Source organism: Chamaea fasciata, unplaced genomic scaffold, assembly GCF_029207755.1.
Source record: "Chamaea fasciata isolate MVZ Bird 193981 ecotype frontalis unplaced genomic scaffold, bChaFas1.0.hap1 SCAF_1, whole genome shotgun sequence".
Taxonomy (NCBI): domain Eukaryota; kingdom Metazoa; phylum Chordata; class Aves; order Passeriformes; family Sylviidae; genus Chamaea; species Chamaea fasciata.
Genome location: NW_027094086.1, coordinates 153035479 through 153049102, shown reverse-complemented (window position 1 = coordinate 153049102; position 13624 = coordinate 153035479). Strand labels below are relative to the sequence as shown.

Below are 13624 nucleotides of genomic sequence, written 5' to 3'. Positions count from 1 at the left end.
ACTCACAGAAAGGTGGAAATATAGATGCAACAAGGAAAGCCCTGCTGAATCCAGGGATCAGGCCCCCAGCACTCCTGAATCCAGGGATCAGGCCCCCAGCACTCCTGCCTCCATTTCCAGGCATCCTGCTTGTCCCTGAAACCACCAACTGCTCGGGTGCAGAGGCAGAGGGGGCACCTCAGGGCAGGAGCCCACCGACTGCCCCACAGTTCCCGAGCATGAGTCTGGGCTGGTGGTCAAGGCAGATTTGCTTCCAACAAGAGAGCAATTCCAGGGCCAGGGCCAGCTTACCAGCACGCATTTGCCAACCTGTGACTGCAAACCCAGAGTTCATGCCTGACTCCTGCTGAGGAAACTTTCAAGTTGGGCTGGAGGAGCCACGATCCAGATCCAGAAACAAGCTGAGTGATGAACTCTCAAAAGCAGAGCAAAAGATGCAGAGCTCCACCAGGAAGCTTTGGTTGGTAAAATCAGCACTGCCAGAGCCAGGCCCTGACCTCCACCCAAAGGGGCACAGACAAATCCTGGCCAGATGTGTACTGGAGGAGAAAGAAATTAGGGCTGTGGATCTCTGAGGTCCTGAAACCCACCCCAGAATGGACAGGGAGAGAGTGTAACAGAGATGGAGGAGAAGACAAGCCAGGAACTGCCCTGACTCATGCCAAGGAACAGCCACTGGGAGCACAAAAAGAGCACAAAAATGCTCTGGGGCATTGAACATCCTGATGGACAGGGAAGACTCTCTTCCTGCAAGGCTCAGCCTGCCCTCAGGGACCCCTCTGCTGCAGCCAGAATTCCGCCATCTCCCAGACACATGGCGGCACATGTAGGGAAGAAGCTGGCATGACAACAGTTCTTCATCCCATGGCAAGAACTGGATGCTGCACATCCCCTTGGCTGATGCTCTGCGGTTTGTTCTAGCCCACAGCTCCCCTCACCCCGTGCCAGCCAGCCTGGGATCTGCCGCCACGCTGAAGTGATGGAAGGGTACCTGCCCATCCTCAGGAGCACAGGTTTGTTCCATCCCTAACTGTGCTCTGCTTGTGTCATCCTGTGGAATGACATGGGAGCTTTGCCTCGGGCCATAGGATACAGATCCATCACAGCACCTCCTGATTCACTCTGGAAGATGGGGAGGAGCAGATACAACGGGAGATCCTCCTCTGGACTTCCTCCTCCTCCTGCTTGTCCCTGCATCTACCCCTTCCAAGCAGGTCCTACACCAGGAGCCAGAGGGAAAGGGAGGCAGGGAGGCTTTGCAGATCCCAGCAGCATGCTGCCCAAACGGCAGTACACAATGGGACACGATGGGGGATGCCAGGGCCCTTTCCCCAGTTCCCAGGCAGGCGATGCCAGGGGGGAGCACAGGGAAGCCCAGCCTTGCTGCAGACAGCCTGGGCAGCCCCATGCCCACGTATAATCCACCCTCGCTGTAGGTAAACACATCCGGCAATACAACTCCTATCTCAGGGGCAAGGTTCAGAGCTCCTCGTGGAAACTGGGCAGGAAAGGCCACGCTGGCATCACCCTCGGCAACGGGCTGTGGATCACCAGTGGCACCAGCTGGAAGCAAACCAGATTTTTTCCCAGGGCAACGCAGTAATGAAGTGAAACACTGAAGTGCACGAAGGAAAGTGAGTGGCATCGATCTCGATCACCCCCTGAGGAAGGAATGGTGAAAAAAGGGGAGAAACCTGGTGTGTGGCAGGATCTGAGAGCAGCTAAACAACAGCCCAGAAATTGCTCTGCCTCCACAGCTTATGGTAATAGCATGGTAATTTCCATGGTGGAAATATGATAAGCCCATACACACAGGTGCACAGGTGAGCACACATGCAGAGATGGCAGCAGCAGCCACTCCCTCCTGGCTTGGTGCTCCGAAGACCAAACACTGGGGTTACAAAGTTAGAGAACTGCAGACTACAGCACAGCACGGAGATTGAGGACTCTAAGAAAAAGCTCCAACAAATTAGAGAAAGGAAATGCAATAGTTGGGTCTCCAGTTCAAGGACAGGAGGGTCCAGGGGCTCTGGAGCTGGATAACTGACCTTGGTAAACCCTGGAGTGAGGGTGCAGGGCTAGCAATGAGGAGAAAGACTCTGAATCTCAGGGCACTTCAATACCACACATCTGGGGAGATCAGGGACAGACTGAGGGCCTGGGGACATCCACAAGAGCTGCAGCACCTTGTTTTTCTCCCTGCAGCCCCCTAAACCAGCCTGTGCCCCCCAGCCACTGCCCGTCTGTCTGTCCTGTGGCAGTTTGTCCTTGGCAGAGGTGCTGGGCCTGTGTCACAGGTGTGCCTGTCCGTGGCTGCTGCTGCTGCAGCAAACTGTGCTCAAGGGGGAATAGGGAAGAAGCCATTAGCCCCACAGTGGGGAGGCGACAGAGATGGATGGGGCGGCAGCTGCGTGCCTGAGCCAAGCGGCGACAGGGATCAGAGCTGCACCGACGGCAGCGCAGCTCGGCAGGCTCTGCACAGGCACCTCGCCTCCATTACCCAATACCTAGCAGCCAGGAAAATTATTCCATGCCCAAATGGCACCATCAGATTTGGCTGCAAGGAGTTCTCTGCCTGTTCCTCACCCGGCTGCAGGGTAGGCCCCGCTTTAATGGATTGAGCAGGAGAGAACTGCAGCTTCTCAGTGTAATCCTGCACAAAGATGTTTCCAGCAGCCTAGCACTGAACTAACAGCCTGCAGGAGAGTCTCCTCCAGACCCTGGTAAAAACCACGTCTGCTAAAAATGCGGCCTTGGAGGTGGCCAACACTGAACTCCTCCGGAACTGCCTCTGCTGCCAAACTCTTCCCCGGCCCCTCTCTGCCATGACAGCTGCTGGAAGAGCACCTGCAGCAGCAGCCACAGCATGAAGGACACAGCTCTGTCCCACCCCGCTCCTCTACTCAGCCCAGTACTCACGTGCAGGCTGGGGTGGTAGGTGAGGACCCCATTGTCACACAGTGTCACGTACTTCTTCTTCCACTCCTTATTGAGGGACTTGCCGCTGCGTTTGAGGAGAATTCCCTAAAAGAGAAGAGTCATGAGTCTCAGACGGTGTTTGTTCCAGGCACCTCACGCCCCCCTTGGAGACTGGTCTTTGAGAAGAAATGACGAGCAGATTTAAAAAAACATCTAGGTCAGCTTTCCCGCACTTCCCTGGGCTGCACCCTTTCCTTACCAACCCCTCAGTCCCCACAGACAGCCCTCCCTTTCAGGGATAAAGGTCTCCACGTGTCAATGCCAATGTTCAGGTCCTCTGAGGGACCCATCACAGTCTCTGGTGTCCCAAACCACTCCCTCTGAGAAGCTCTTCCCATGCAGAAGGGCAGTGCCCACACAGGACAGGAGCCAACCTCACTTCCACAGACACAGACTGCTAACAGACCTTCTCCCAACACTCAAAGTACAGAGGGATAGCCAAGGCAAGGAAAAGGGTGGACAGGCAGGAGCCAAGTGATAAACAACAGGTCTCCAAATACAGGTCTCCTAAGGGATGCACATTTTCTTGCCTGCTTTTGATTCTGAGAGCTGTCAAACAGAGCAGGGACACATCCCAGGACAGAGTGCAGGTCCAGGGCAGTTGAGAGTTAGGGTCACCCCCTCTTCTCATCAGGATTTGACCTGAGACCCACCCTGTTGTCGCTGGCACAACACACTGCCAGGGCCAGGAAATGACTGCACTTGCATGTGCTGAACTCCCTCTTCTCACCAGGATAACCCAGAACTAACTCCATCGATATGAACCAAGGCTCAGAGCACAGACGATCCTTATCCTCTCTCCATTCATTTGTGCCTTCCCAGGAAATCTACCTCCAGCAAAAATTTATCATGTACCAGGTAAGGACAAAGGTGGAGAGGGGGAAGGAAGCTGGGGCAAGACACCTGGTGCAAGGACTGACTCTGGAGCAGGGAGAGCACATCAAGCACTCTGACGGCAGGGAGGGAAGCACAGCATGGGGGAACAAAAGTAGGAATGAGTAACAAAGTCTGGGAAAAAGCTGGATCTACCAACTGTCAGGCCTGGCCCCTGCGAAAGCGCTGTCTGGACAGACACCCAGACTGCCTGTTCCTAACTTGGCAAAAAATCCGGGCCTCAGGCCAGCCCCTCCTCAAAAACCTGGGCAGAAAGTCTCAGCCCTGCCAGGCTCAGCATATTTGGGGGCCCTGTCCCAGCGCCTGGAGACTGAGCCACTGCTCCTGCACGGTGCGAAGGCCCAGCACGAGGCGATGGGGGGACAGCACTGCCAGACGTGACCGTGAAATCAGCAATAAATGGTGCAGAACAGGCACAAGTCCCCGTGATCACTCCAGCTCAGTGCTCGGGCAGCAAACAGCAGGAAAAGGAACTGCCTCCTGCACGTGCAGCGATGGAACAGCTAAACAGAGGGGCTTGGGCAAAGCTCGGTGTAGGCAGGATCAGATCCCTTGCCCTGAAGAGCTCACAGGACACGAGCTGAAGAACTCACTCAGCAGCAGTCAGAAGGTGCTGATGAGAACACGGCATGGAACGTGGCAGCTGACCCACAGCTCCTGCTCTGCCAAGGTCTGCCAGGGGGCAAGCAACAACCCCTGGAATCACAGCTGGATGTTCACACTGAGCAAATCTAGGGAAAAGCTATGGCAAAGAGTGATGGGCAAGAGGAGAGGAGGGGAGAGGAGGGGAGAGGAGGGGAGAGGAGGGGAGAGGAGAGGAGAGGAGAGGAGAGGAGAGGAGAGGAGAGGAGAGGAGAGGAGAGGAGAGGAGAGGAGAGGAGAGGAGAGGAGAGGAGAGGAGAGGAGAGGAGAGGAGAGGAGAGGAGAGGAGAGGAGAGGAGAGGAGAGGAGAGGAGAGGAGAGGAGAGGAGAGGAGAGGAGAGGAGAGGAGAGGAGAGGAGAGGAGAGGAGAGGAGAGGAGAGGAGAGGAGAGGAGAGGAGAGGAGAGGAGAGGAGAGGAGAGGAGAGGAGAGGAGAGGAGAGGAGAGGAGAGGAGAGGAGAGGAGAGGAGAGGAGAGGAGAGGAGAGGAGAGGAGAGGAGAGGAGAGGAGAGGAGAGGAGAGGAGAGGAGAGGAGAGGAGAGGAGAGGAGAGGAGCCAATGCCAGCCGTGCCAACAGGACATTAGAGGTGCCTGGTTCTCTCTCGGGTAAAACACAGTATCTGATGGCAGGAGTGACTGTGCTGACAAGAGTATTTAGCTTTCTGTCAGGTCTTTAACTGAGCAACAACACCCTTAAATACCAGCTGTACAAAACCCATAGAACCAGTAATGGATGGAATGAGAACTAGTCAAGTGCAGGGTCTCAAAACATATCCATGTCTGAGAACAAGTGTGGCTATGAACTGCAAACCTGTGTCCAACAGAAGGACCTACAGAGGTGCAGCCAACCTGCGTCTGATTCGGACTAGTTCCTCAAGGTCTTGCTCAAATGAACTCCAAGAAAGCATAAAACCAGAGAACCTAAAAGTAATGTGGCAACTGTATGGTGTAAATCAGTGCAGGGACTGATCCTTAACTCCAACTGCCTCCTATGACTGGGCAAACTGAGCTGCTGAGCACAGCAGGCACAATCCTGCTCAGGGGCAGGGGGCTGTCAGGGCCGGTCCTACACAGGTGGGGCATCCCAGGTGTGAGCTCCCGGGCTGGATGTGCCATCACTGAGCAGCTCCCAGCGCAGCGTGGGAAAGGTACCTCAGTCTGGCAGCACTTGCTGGGTCAGACAGGGCAGACAGTGCTAACTCCGGTCTGTGGTATTGTCACAGCAAAGCAGAGCTGGAGGAGGTCACCTCACCCCTCCTTCCCTGGACAGGCTCAGCTGTACCACGTCACTCCCACCTCTTCACAAAACCTGCAGTGATGGACGCTGTTCCTCCCCACTGGAGACGGGATCCTGACGTCCTTGCCCCTCCCAGATGAGATGGCAGCCACGCCACGCCAGGGGCAGGACAGCTGCCTGGGTCCCGTGTGCTGCTCTCCCACACACAGCCAGCAACACCCGCGTTTCCTCAGCACTGGCTCTGGACCCACCGAACACCACAGCTGGGCCACACATTTCCCACACAGAGTATGACAATGATCGTTCCTCCTCCCACACAAAGCTAGTTCAACATCCACCAGCTCGCCCAGGTAAATGGTGAATTCTCTGTAATTCAGAACATTTGTTCGGCATCTTTCAAACAAATCTGCCCCAGACCGGGCTGAAGTTACAGACCCAACTCAAAGTCACCGTGTGGAATTCTCTGGCTTCTGAGCGTGACAATTCCTTCCGGACACGGTGATCTCTTCTGGGCACGAAGATTCCTCCTGGCCATGTAATCATCCCTTCTGGGCATGATGATTCCCCTTCTGGCCTTAAACGTGGCTCAGTTCCACAGTGTGACCCGCTCTTTTGTAGCATCCTGCAGAACAGCTCCTCCCCTCCCCAACTTCAACCTGATAAACCTCGATGCTACGAAACACCCACTTCAGCACTTCCAGCCTGCCCCAAACACGTGTTGGCTGCAGTTAGGTCAGCCTCAAACCTGCAACTTGGCAAACTGAAGCACAGCCAAACCCAGAGCCTGAAAGGAGGACCCGGCACTACAGCCCCTTTCTGCAAGCCAGAACAGTCCAAGAGGGGGAACAACCCATGGGGAGCTCGTCCACCCACAAGCTCCCTGAGCTCCGAGACCCTGTGCCGGCGCGTGCGGGTGCTCCTCAAGCTCCCTCCGCACCTTGTGGGAAGACCTGCAGGAAGTAACTCTTGCACAAGTTTCTTCCCATGTCACACACAAAGGGAGGAGAGCTCGACCCTCTTCGGCTCCCCGTTCCTCCCGTTCCCGGCATTCCGTGGGCCGTGCCCGGCTCGGTGCCGCGCGGGGCTGTGCTGGAGCACAGTAAAAGCAGCAGCAGCAGCAATATGCAGCGTAATGAAGCAGGGAGCGGCGATGGCCCCCAGAGGACTCGTTTGCTCCACAAATCTCCCTTCCACTCACTTTTTGCTAAGAATTTTAACACCAAACTTAATTGTGAAGTCGCGTATTGATTGGAAAATGCAAATGGCAATTTAAATGTAATCTAAGCTCCCAGCATGATCCCAGCTCCCAAGGAGGAGGAGTCACCCGCCTTGGGCCCCGCTGGAGTGCATGGCCCGAGCAGAGCCAGGCCAGGGGCCAGGGGACCCCCGGGCTGCCAGCGTGCTCCATGCAGCCTTCCCAGAAAGGTCTGGGAGATGTGCAATTAGGAGCTCATTCCTGGTAACAAACAGCTGAGGAAGCTTCGTCTCCCGACCCAATTAACCCACTTCTCAGAGACAAGTGTGCAGCTATGAGGGAACTCCTCCAGCCTTGCAGGACCATCACCGAAAGGCCACGGCGGCAAAAGGACCGTGAGTTCCTGCACAGAGCAGCCCTGGCAGTGGCTCCAGCTGCCTGGAGGGTGCGTAGGTGCTGTCCCAGGTATGGAGGGGCCCCAACACCCACCCTTGGGGAGCTCCATCTTTTCCAGATGTGCATAAGGGAGACAGATCAGGTCACCTAGAGGTGCTGTGCTGGAGAAGGCAGTGACAAGTGACAATCAAGCGCGCTGTAGCTGCAACACACATCCCTCCTCAGCCAAAGCTCCCCAATGTTTCTTTTCCTGCAGCACCCAGCCCAGTCTCCTGCTTCCTGGCTCCATGCAAATCCCAGGCCTCGCATGCTGAGGAGGGCTGCCAGCACTTCCCAATGCCTGTTCTGTGCTCACAGAGACCAGGAAGGGACGGTGGATCTCAGCTGATTGCAGCCATGGGTGTCATGGGTGAGCCTGCTGCCCCACAGCACTCGCTGCTTTCAGCTGTTGGTTGGCAACGTCAGCACAGACCAGCTCCGCTCTCCCAGGCAGAGGAACCCGACGAGGGGACCTGCCAGCAGCCCCAGCACTGAACGTGCCAGCCCAGTGGTGCCCATGCCAAGGGAAGCCAATAGTCCAATGCTGGCCACAAACCCAGCCAGGAGATCCTGCCCATTTGCCACCCACAGCCCCAAACCCACCAGCTTCTCCGCTCTTACAGCTGGGCAGGACCAATGAGCAGTCTAAGAGGAAAACTAAAGGCCCCACTCTCCCACTGCCTCAGAGAAAGCAAGCAATGAGACCTCCACCATCGTCCAGAAGGGGCAGGTCCATACCAGAGACCAGGGCAACCATCCCCTGTCCCGAATCTTTGTGATACAGAGCTACACCTGCTGGGAGTCTTTGCTCCTCTCCCCATTGGTGGCACCAAGTCATCGCTCCTTGTGGTGTAGGGCCGTGACAGGAATGTGCCAAGCTGTAGTGCTAACCTCACTCTGGACCCCCTGACAGCCCCCTCCCCACAAGCCACATGTCAGTATCTGCTGGGACAAGCTAGTGTCCACCTGCCGAACACCACCTCCCCCCACGTACGTTCCTGTAAAAACACGGCCAGGATCTCTGATCTCTGTGAAATTGCCTCTTGCAACTCTGGCTAGAAGAGGTGCCAGTCCTGAACCAGCATGGACCTGGATCTCCCATAGGAACTCTTTGCTCCAGGCTCTCCTTGTGAGCTGCTGCTGCCCTGAACTGGTCCCTCCACTTAGCCCTGAACCAGGCAGCAGTTTGGCATCTCCTCCTCCCAGCAAAGCCCAGAAAGGATGTACAGGTTGTGTTTGCAGGCCTGAGCCTCTATTGGTCCCAGTTCTCCCCATTTCACACGTGAACAGTATGGAATGACTTAATCCCACTAAACCAACACAGCCTCTGGCAGACCAGGCAAGGCCAGGCCCTGTCAGCAGCACAGAGACACAGGAGCAGGTAAAGCAATCACCCTGCCCTGCCGAGTGGAGGGAGATCCTGGAAAAAGAAACCCAAAGCTCCACGCACAAAAGGCCGTCAAGTCCCTCTCAGGACCAGCCCTCTGGCAGGCAGCAGCAAGATCTGGGGAAACAAGTCAGGTCTCACTGAGGGCTCCAGCTGCTCCACTCTCAGCCTCTCCTACCTCACCAGAGAATAGCCACCCACCGCTTCCCCTCTGCCTGGGTGGGGCTGACCCCAAACCAGAGCATATGGGCACTGCCACTGCAAACCAATGACTGACCCACTGCAATCAACAACCCACCTCATGCCAAGGACCCCTGCACATCAACAGTGACCCACCACAAACAGAGACCCCTGCACACCAACAGTGACCCACCACAGTGACCCACTGCACACCAACAGTGACCCACCACAAACAGTGACCCCTGCACACCAACAGTGACCCACCACAGTGACCCACTGCACACCAACAGTGACCCACCACAAACAATGACCCCTGCACACCAACAGTGACCCACCACAAACAGTGACCCACTGCACACCAACAGTGACCCACCACAAACAGTGACCCACTGCACATCAACAGTGACCCACCACAAACAGAGACCCCTGCACACCAACAGTGACCCACCACAGTGACCCACTGCACACCAACAGTGACCCACCACAGTGACCCACTGCACACCAACAGTGACCCACCACAAACAATGACCCCTGCACACCAACAGTGACCCACCACAAACAATGACCCCTGCACACCAACAGTGACCCACCACAGTGATCCCTGCACACCAACAGTGACCCACCACAAACAGTGACCCCTGCACACCAACAGTGACCCACCACAGTGACCCACCACAAACAACGACCCCACACACACCAACAGGCCCTGTGCTGCAGAGAGCAGGGCATGGCCCAGCATGCAGCTGAGCTGCCTCTTCCTGCTGGGGCTGTGCCAAACTTGGGCACCTCAGGAGCAGAGCCCCCCATGTGTGAGATCCCACAGTCCTGATCCTGGCGTTGCTTCTCCTGTCACTGCTCCCCCTGGCCCCAGGGCCAACCCTCCCGATGCTGCCTTCCCAACACCACCCTCCTTTCAGCACAGCCCCCTGCCTGGGGCATCAACAGCCCTGCACAAACCTGCCCCAGGATTACTCCATGGGCGGGGAAGGGCAGGAGCTTTGGCAGCTCCAGCAGTGAGCAGGGTCTCTCTCTTCTGACCCACCACTTCGCTCCTCAGCTAGCCTGGCCTCACTGAGTCCTTGCCCATGGAATCGTACCAGGCAGCCAGACCCTGGTGGGGATGTAGACTCTGCTCTCCTGCCCCACGTCCCAGCGCTCCTGCAATGCAGAGACACAACTGGCCCTGTACAACTCAGCCCTGGCAGCACTGGGGGGCACATGGGTCACAGAGGGGCCAGCAGGGAGTAAATGGATCCACAACGGGGGCACAATGTGCAAGGCAGGAGCACAACCAGGCACTGCCAGATCAGTCTTTCCCGTAATGCAAGGAAATCCTGATGGAAACACCATCCAGCCAATGCACACCACTTGGCTCACTTGCACATCACCCGTCACTGCTTGCCAGTGACGGACACGGGCAGGCAACACTCCGGGTGGGATCCAGGCACTTCAAGCTATCCTGGAAGCCAAGAGGCAGAAGCAGAATGCACTGCTGCTGGAAGAAGCAGTGCCTCTCTTACATTCCCAGCGGCTCACAGGGTGGGCACTGTGCTCATAGTTTTTGTAGTGGCCCACGAAGAGGGGAATCCCCTTCCAGTCCTGCCAGGCGAAGGAATAGGAGTCGAAAGGAAGAGGAGAGGAGCAGGGAAGGAGCAGAGAGAGGCTGCGGCGGGGGCTGCGGCGGGTGTGGGGCATGGATGCCATCTGCTGGAACCGCTCTGCCGCCGCAGCCCCCCAGCGCCCGGCCGCAGCCCCCGCTGCAGCCCCCACCCGCCCACGGCACAGGGCCCACGCCAGCAGCCCCAGCACCACGCTGGCTGCTGGACCCGGCGGGTGTGCGGCCCCCCGGGGCCGAGGGGCACCAACCAGCCCCCAGCCCGCAGTCCCTGGACCCTGCTCTCGCAGCGGGGCGAAGGGGGAGCATCGAACCTGCTTCATGGGAATGGCCCGCCCGCTGCCAATACTGTCCGCTTTACACTCCGGCACCTTCTTGTCGCGCTCCGGGTCCGCGCCCTTCCGAGACTGGAAGAGAAGAGACACAGGCGCGTTAGAGCTGGGCACGGGAGACCAGAACGCACGGTCCCCTGTCCCCAGCAGGCTCCAGACCTGACACTCTGCTCTCCCCCAGGCCAGCTCTCCCGGCGCACAGCGCAGCCGGGCCCTCACCCGGCCCCTCTAGGGACACTGGGGACACTCCAGCCCAGCCCCCCAGCAAGCTCTCCTCTCCCCCGACTGCAAGCAGAGCTGTCCTCCTCCTGGCAGAGCGGGGCTATGTGGGCCCCCCTCCCGTGGGGCACACAGGACCATGGCGACAGACAGAAATGGCATGGGATGCAGGTGGAGCATGGATGGAAGCAGGAGAGGCTCAGGCAGTGAAGGAACTCACACCTCTACTAATCCAACAGATTTATTCTGGTAACACACTTGCACCATACAAAGTAGCACAGGTCACCGGGCAGAGATACCAGCCCCTTACAAAAGAGCATGGACAATAAATATCTACCACACGTCTAGAGCGGCGAGAGCGGGACCCACCAGCGCCCGAGGGCCGCGGGGAGAGCAAACTCTGATAAATACAATATGAAATTTACAGTCTGTTGAGCAGAACTCATTCAAAGTGCTTAGGACAGAGGGAAATACCAAGTCATACATGGCATGGAGCACAACCAATACATTCAGAATCACAACAATGGCAGGAGGCAGCGGCAGCGTCTCTCTGGAGCGTCCTACACACCCCCTCAGTCCAGGAGGGCCCCCGTGTGCTTTGGATCAGAAAGGGATACGAGCCCCGCGCGCCTGGGACACCGATTCACCAGATTTTGGGCCCAGAACCAAACAAAGAGATCAAAAGAGAAGAAAACTAAAGAGACACAGATGGCTGCTCGGCTGCGAGGAGAAGAGGAGAAGGAGCAGGAGTCCATGCAGGCTGCAGAGGTGCAGGAGGGAAGGAGCGGAGCGCTAGCGGCAGGCGCTGCAGCGGCTCCCGCAGGCAGCAGCAAAGCGTCTTTTGGCCCATCCAGCTCCATGCGCGGCTGTCGCCCGGTCCCGGTGTGTCTGCAGGTCTTCCCGTCCCAGGAGGGTCGTCCGCCTGGCATCCCCGAGAAAGGGCAGTGCCTAGACAGCATCCAGCAGGCCCAGAAATGTCCCAGCTTAAAGTGCAGGCGCAGGCCGTCTCAGCGCTTCCTAGACTTTACATTGGGGGGATTTAAAAGGCTCCTGCGTGTCTCCGAGGGGGGGACCCATGCTGGCTGGAGGGCGGGCGAGCCTCTAATCTTAGATCAATCCCAGTGCCCATCCCTTATCCGGCCCTGGAGAGGCAATGAAAAGTGAGAGAATTTGTACAGAGGTGCCGTGTGTAACCACCTGGATCTTCTAATTTGGAAGGAGTTGGAAAGGCCTTTTTGTTGATGAAAAGTTGGAAACAGTGGCACATATCTGCAAATATCGAAAGAATAAAGAGTTTGGCAAGTTATACTCAGAACACGGACACGAGTCTGTCAGTGATGGGTGCCAGTGGACAGCACGGACAGGCCACGGAGTGGGCGCCGGCGGCAGCAGCAGTCGGGGCTGGGGCTGGGGGTCGGGAGTGGGTGGGCGCCCCGAGGCGCAGGTGAGCGCAGAGTTTGTCTCCACCTGGAGCTCTGGGGCACACAGACCCCCGGGGGGGGAATGCAATCCAGTGGGGAGTGGCAGGGGAGCAGGAGAGGAGCCAGAGCAGGGGAGAGGAGGAGAGTAGAAGAAGAAGAGAGGGGGAGGAGAAGAGCAGAAAAGCAGAGGAGGAGGAGAAGGAGGAAGAGAAGGAGGAGAACAGGAAGGAGGGGGAGGAAAGGAGAAGGAGGAGAGGAGAAAAGGAGCAAAGGAGTCAGGCATAGTTTGGGACTGGGGCTGCAGTGGCTCCCAGAGCTGGGCCAAGCACTGCACCTTGGAAAGGCCTGTGCCCACCTGGGGACCCCACAAGGACGAAGGCCGCTGGCTACACCTGTGCTGCCTGCCTGGGAAAAGCTAGTGGCAGAAAACAGCCTGCCCTTTCCTTCCCTTCCCGCCCTTCCTGGTCCTGTCCCACTGCGGGAGGTGTCAGGAGCTGCTGCTGCTGCCACGACCAGATGGGTGAAGACGTCAACGTGAGCCATGGATGTGCACCAGCACACGAGCAAGCAGGTGAGGTGAGCCCCAGCCCCGCGGCGAGCGAGCGCGTGCCGCCGAGCGCAGGTGAGCCCGCGGCGAGAGCAAGCGTGAGCCCAGGATGAGTGAGCACGTGAGAGCCCTACACGCACGATGACTCCACAGCGAACAAGCGTGAGCCCCGCAGCAAGCCGCCCTCCTCCTCCCCCAAGCGTGTGCCCACCCCGGTGAGCGAGCATGGGGCTCCGGAGAGCGTGAACGTGAGCCGGCGGCGAGTCCAGACGCGTCGGCGCGCAGCGAGCAGGATGGGCGGCGGCGCGGCGCCCGCGGCACGGCAGCAAGCACCAGCCAGAGCAGCGGGGCAGGGGCGAGCAGCCGCCAGCGCTGCGTGCAGCGGGAGCACGGCCACGGGACGGCCACAGGGCATTCCAGAGGGCGTGAGCACACGGAGGGGAAGGCAGTGAGGGAACAACCATGCGTCGGGAGCGGGGACCTGCTGCGAGGGGCGGTGTGTGCTGGCAGGAGGGGATGGGAGCACAGCCCACCCGCTCACG

The 13624-nt window shown here is 57.9% G+C and overlaps 1 protein-coding gene across 3 annotated transcripts in view; it reads right to left on the bottom strand.

The window, feature by feature from the left end:
• AGAP3 (ArfGAP with GTPase domain, ankyrin repeat and PH domain 3) overlaps positions 1-13624 on the bottom strand; it is a 109497-nt gene that overhangs the window by 36633 nt on the left and 59240 nt on the right. For 2 of the 3 annotated variants that reach the window (XM_066202902.1, XM_066202894.1), the window contains exons 9-10: positions 10878-10970; positions 2920-3024 (exon numbers count right to left, since the gene is read on the bottom strand). In XM_066202902.1, the coding sequence (XP_066058999.1) occupies positions 2920-3024; positions 10878-10970 (198 nt within the window). Of the gene's footprint in view, positions 1-2919; positions 3025-10877; positions 10971-11337; positions 12384-13624 lie in introns of those variants that run through there. The other variant, XM_066202910.1, reaches the window with a different exon arrangement.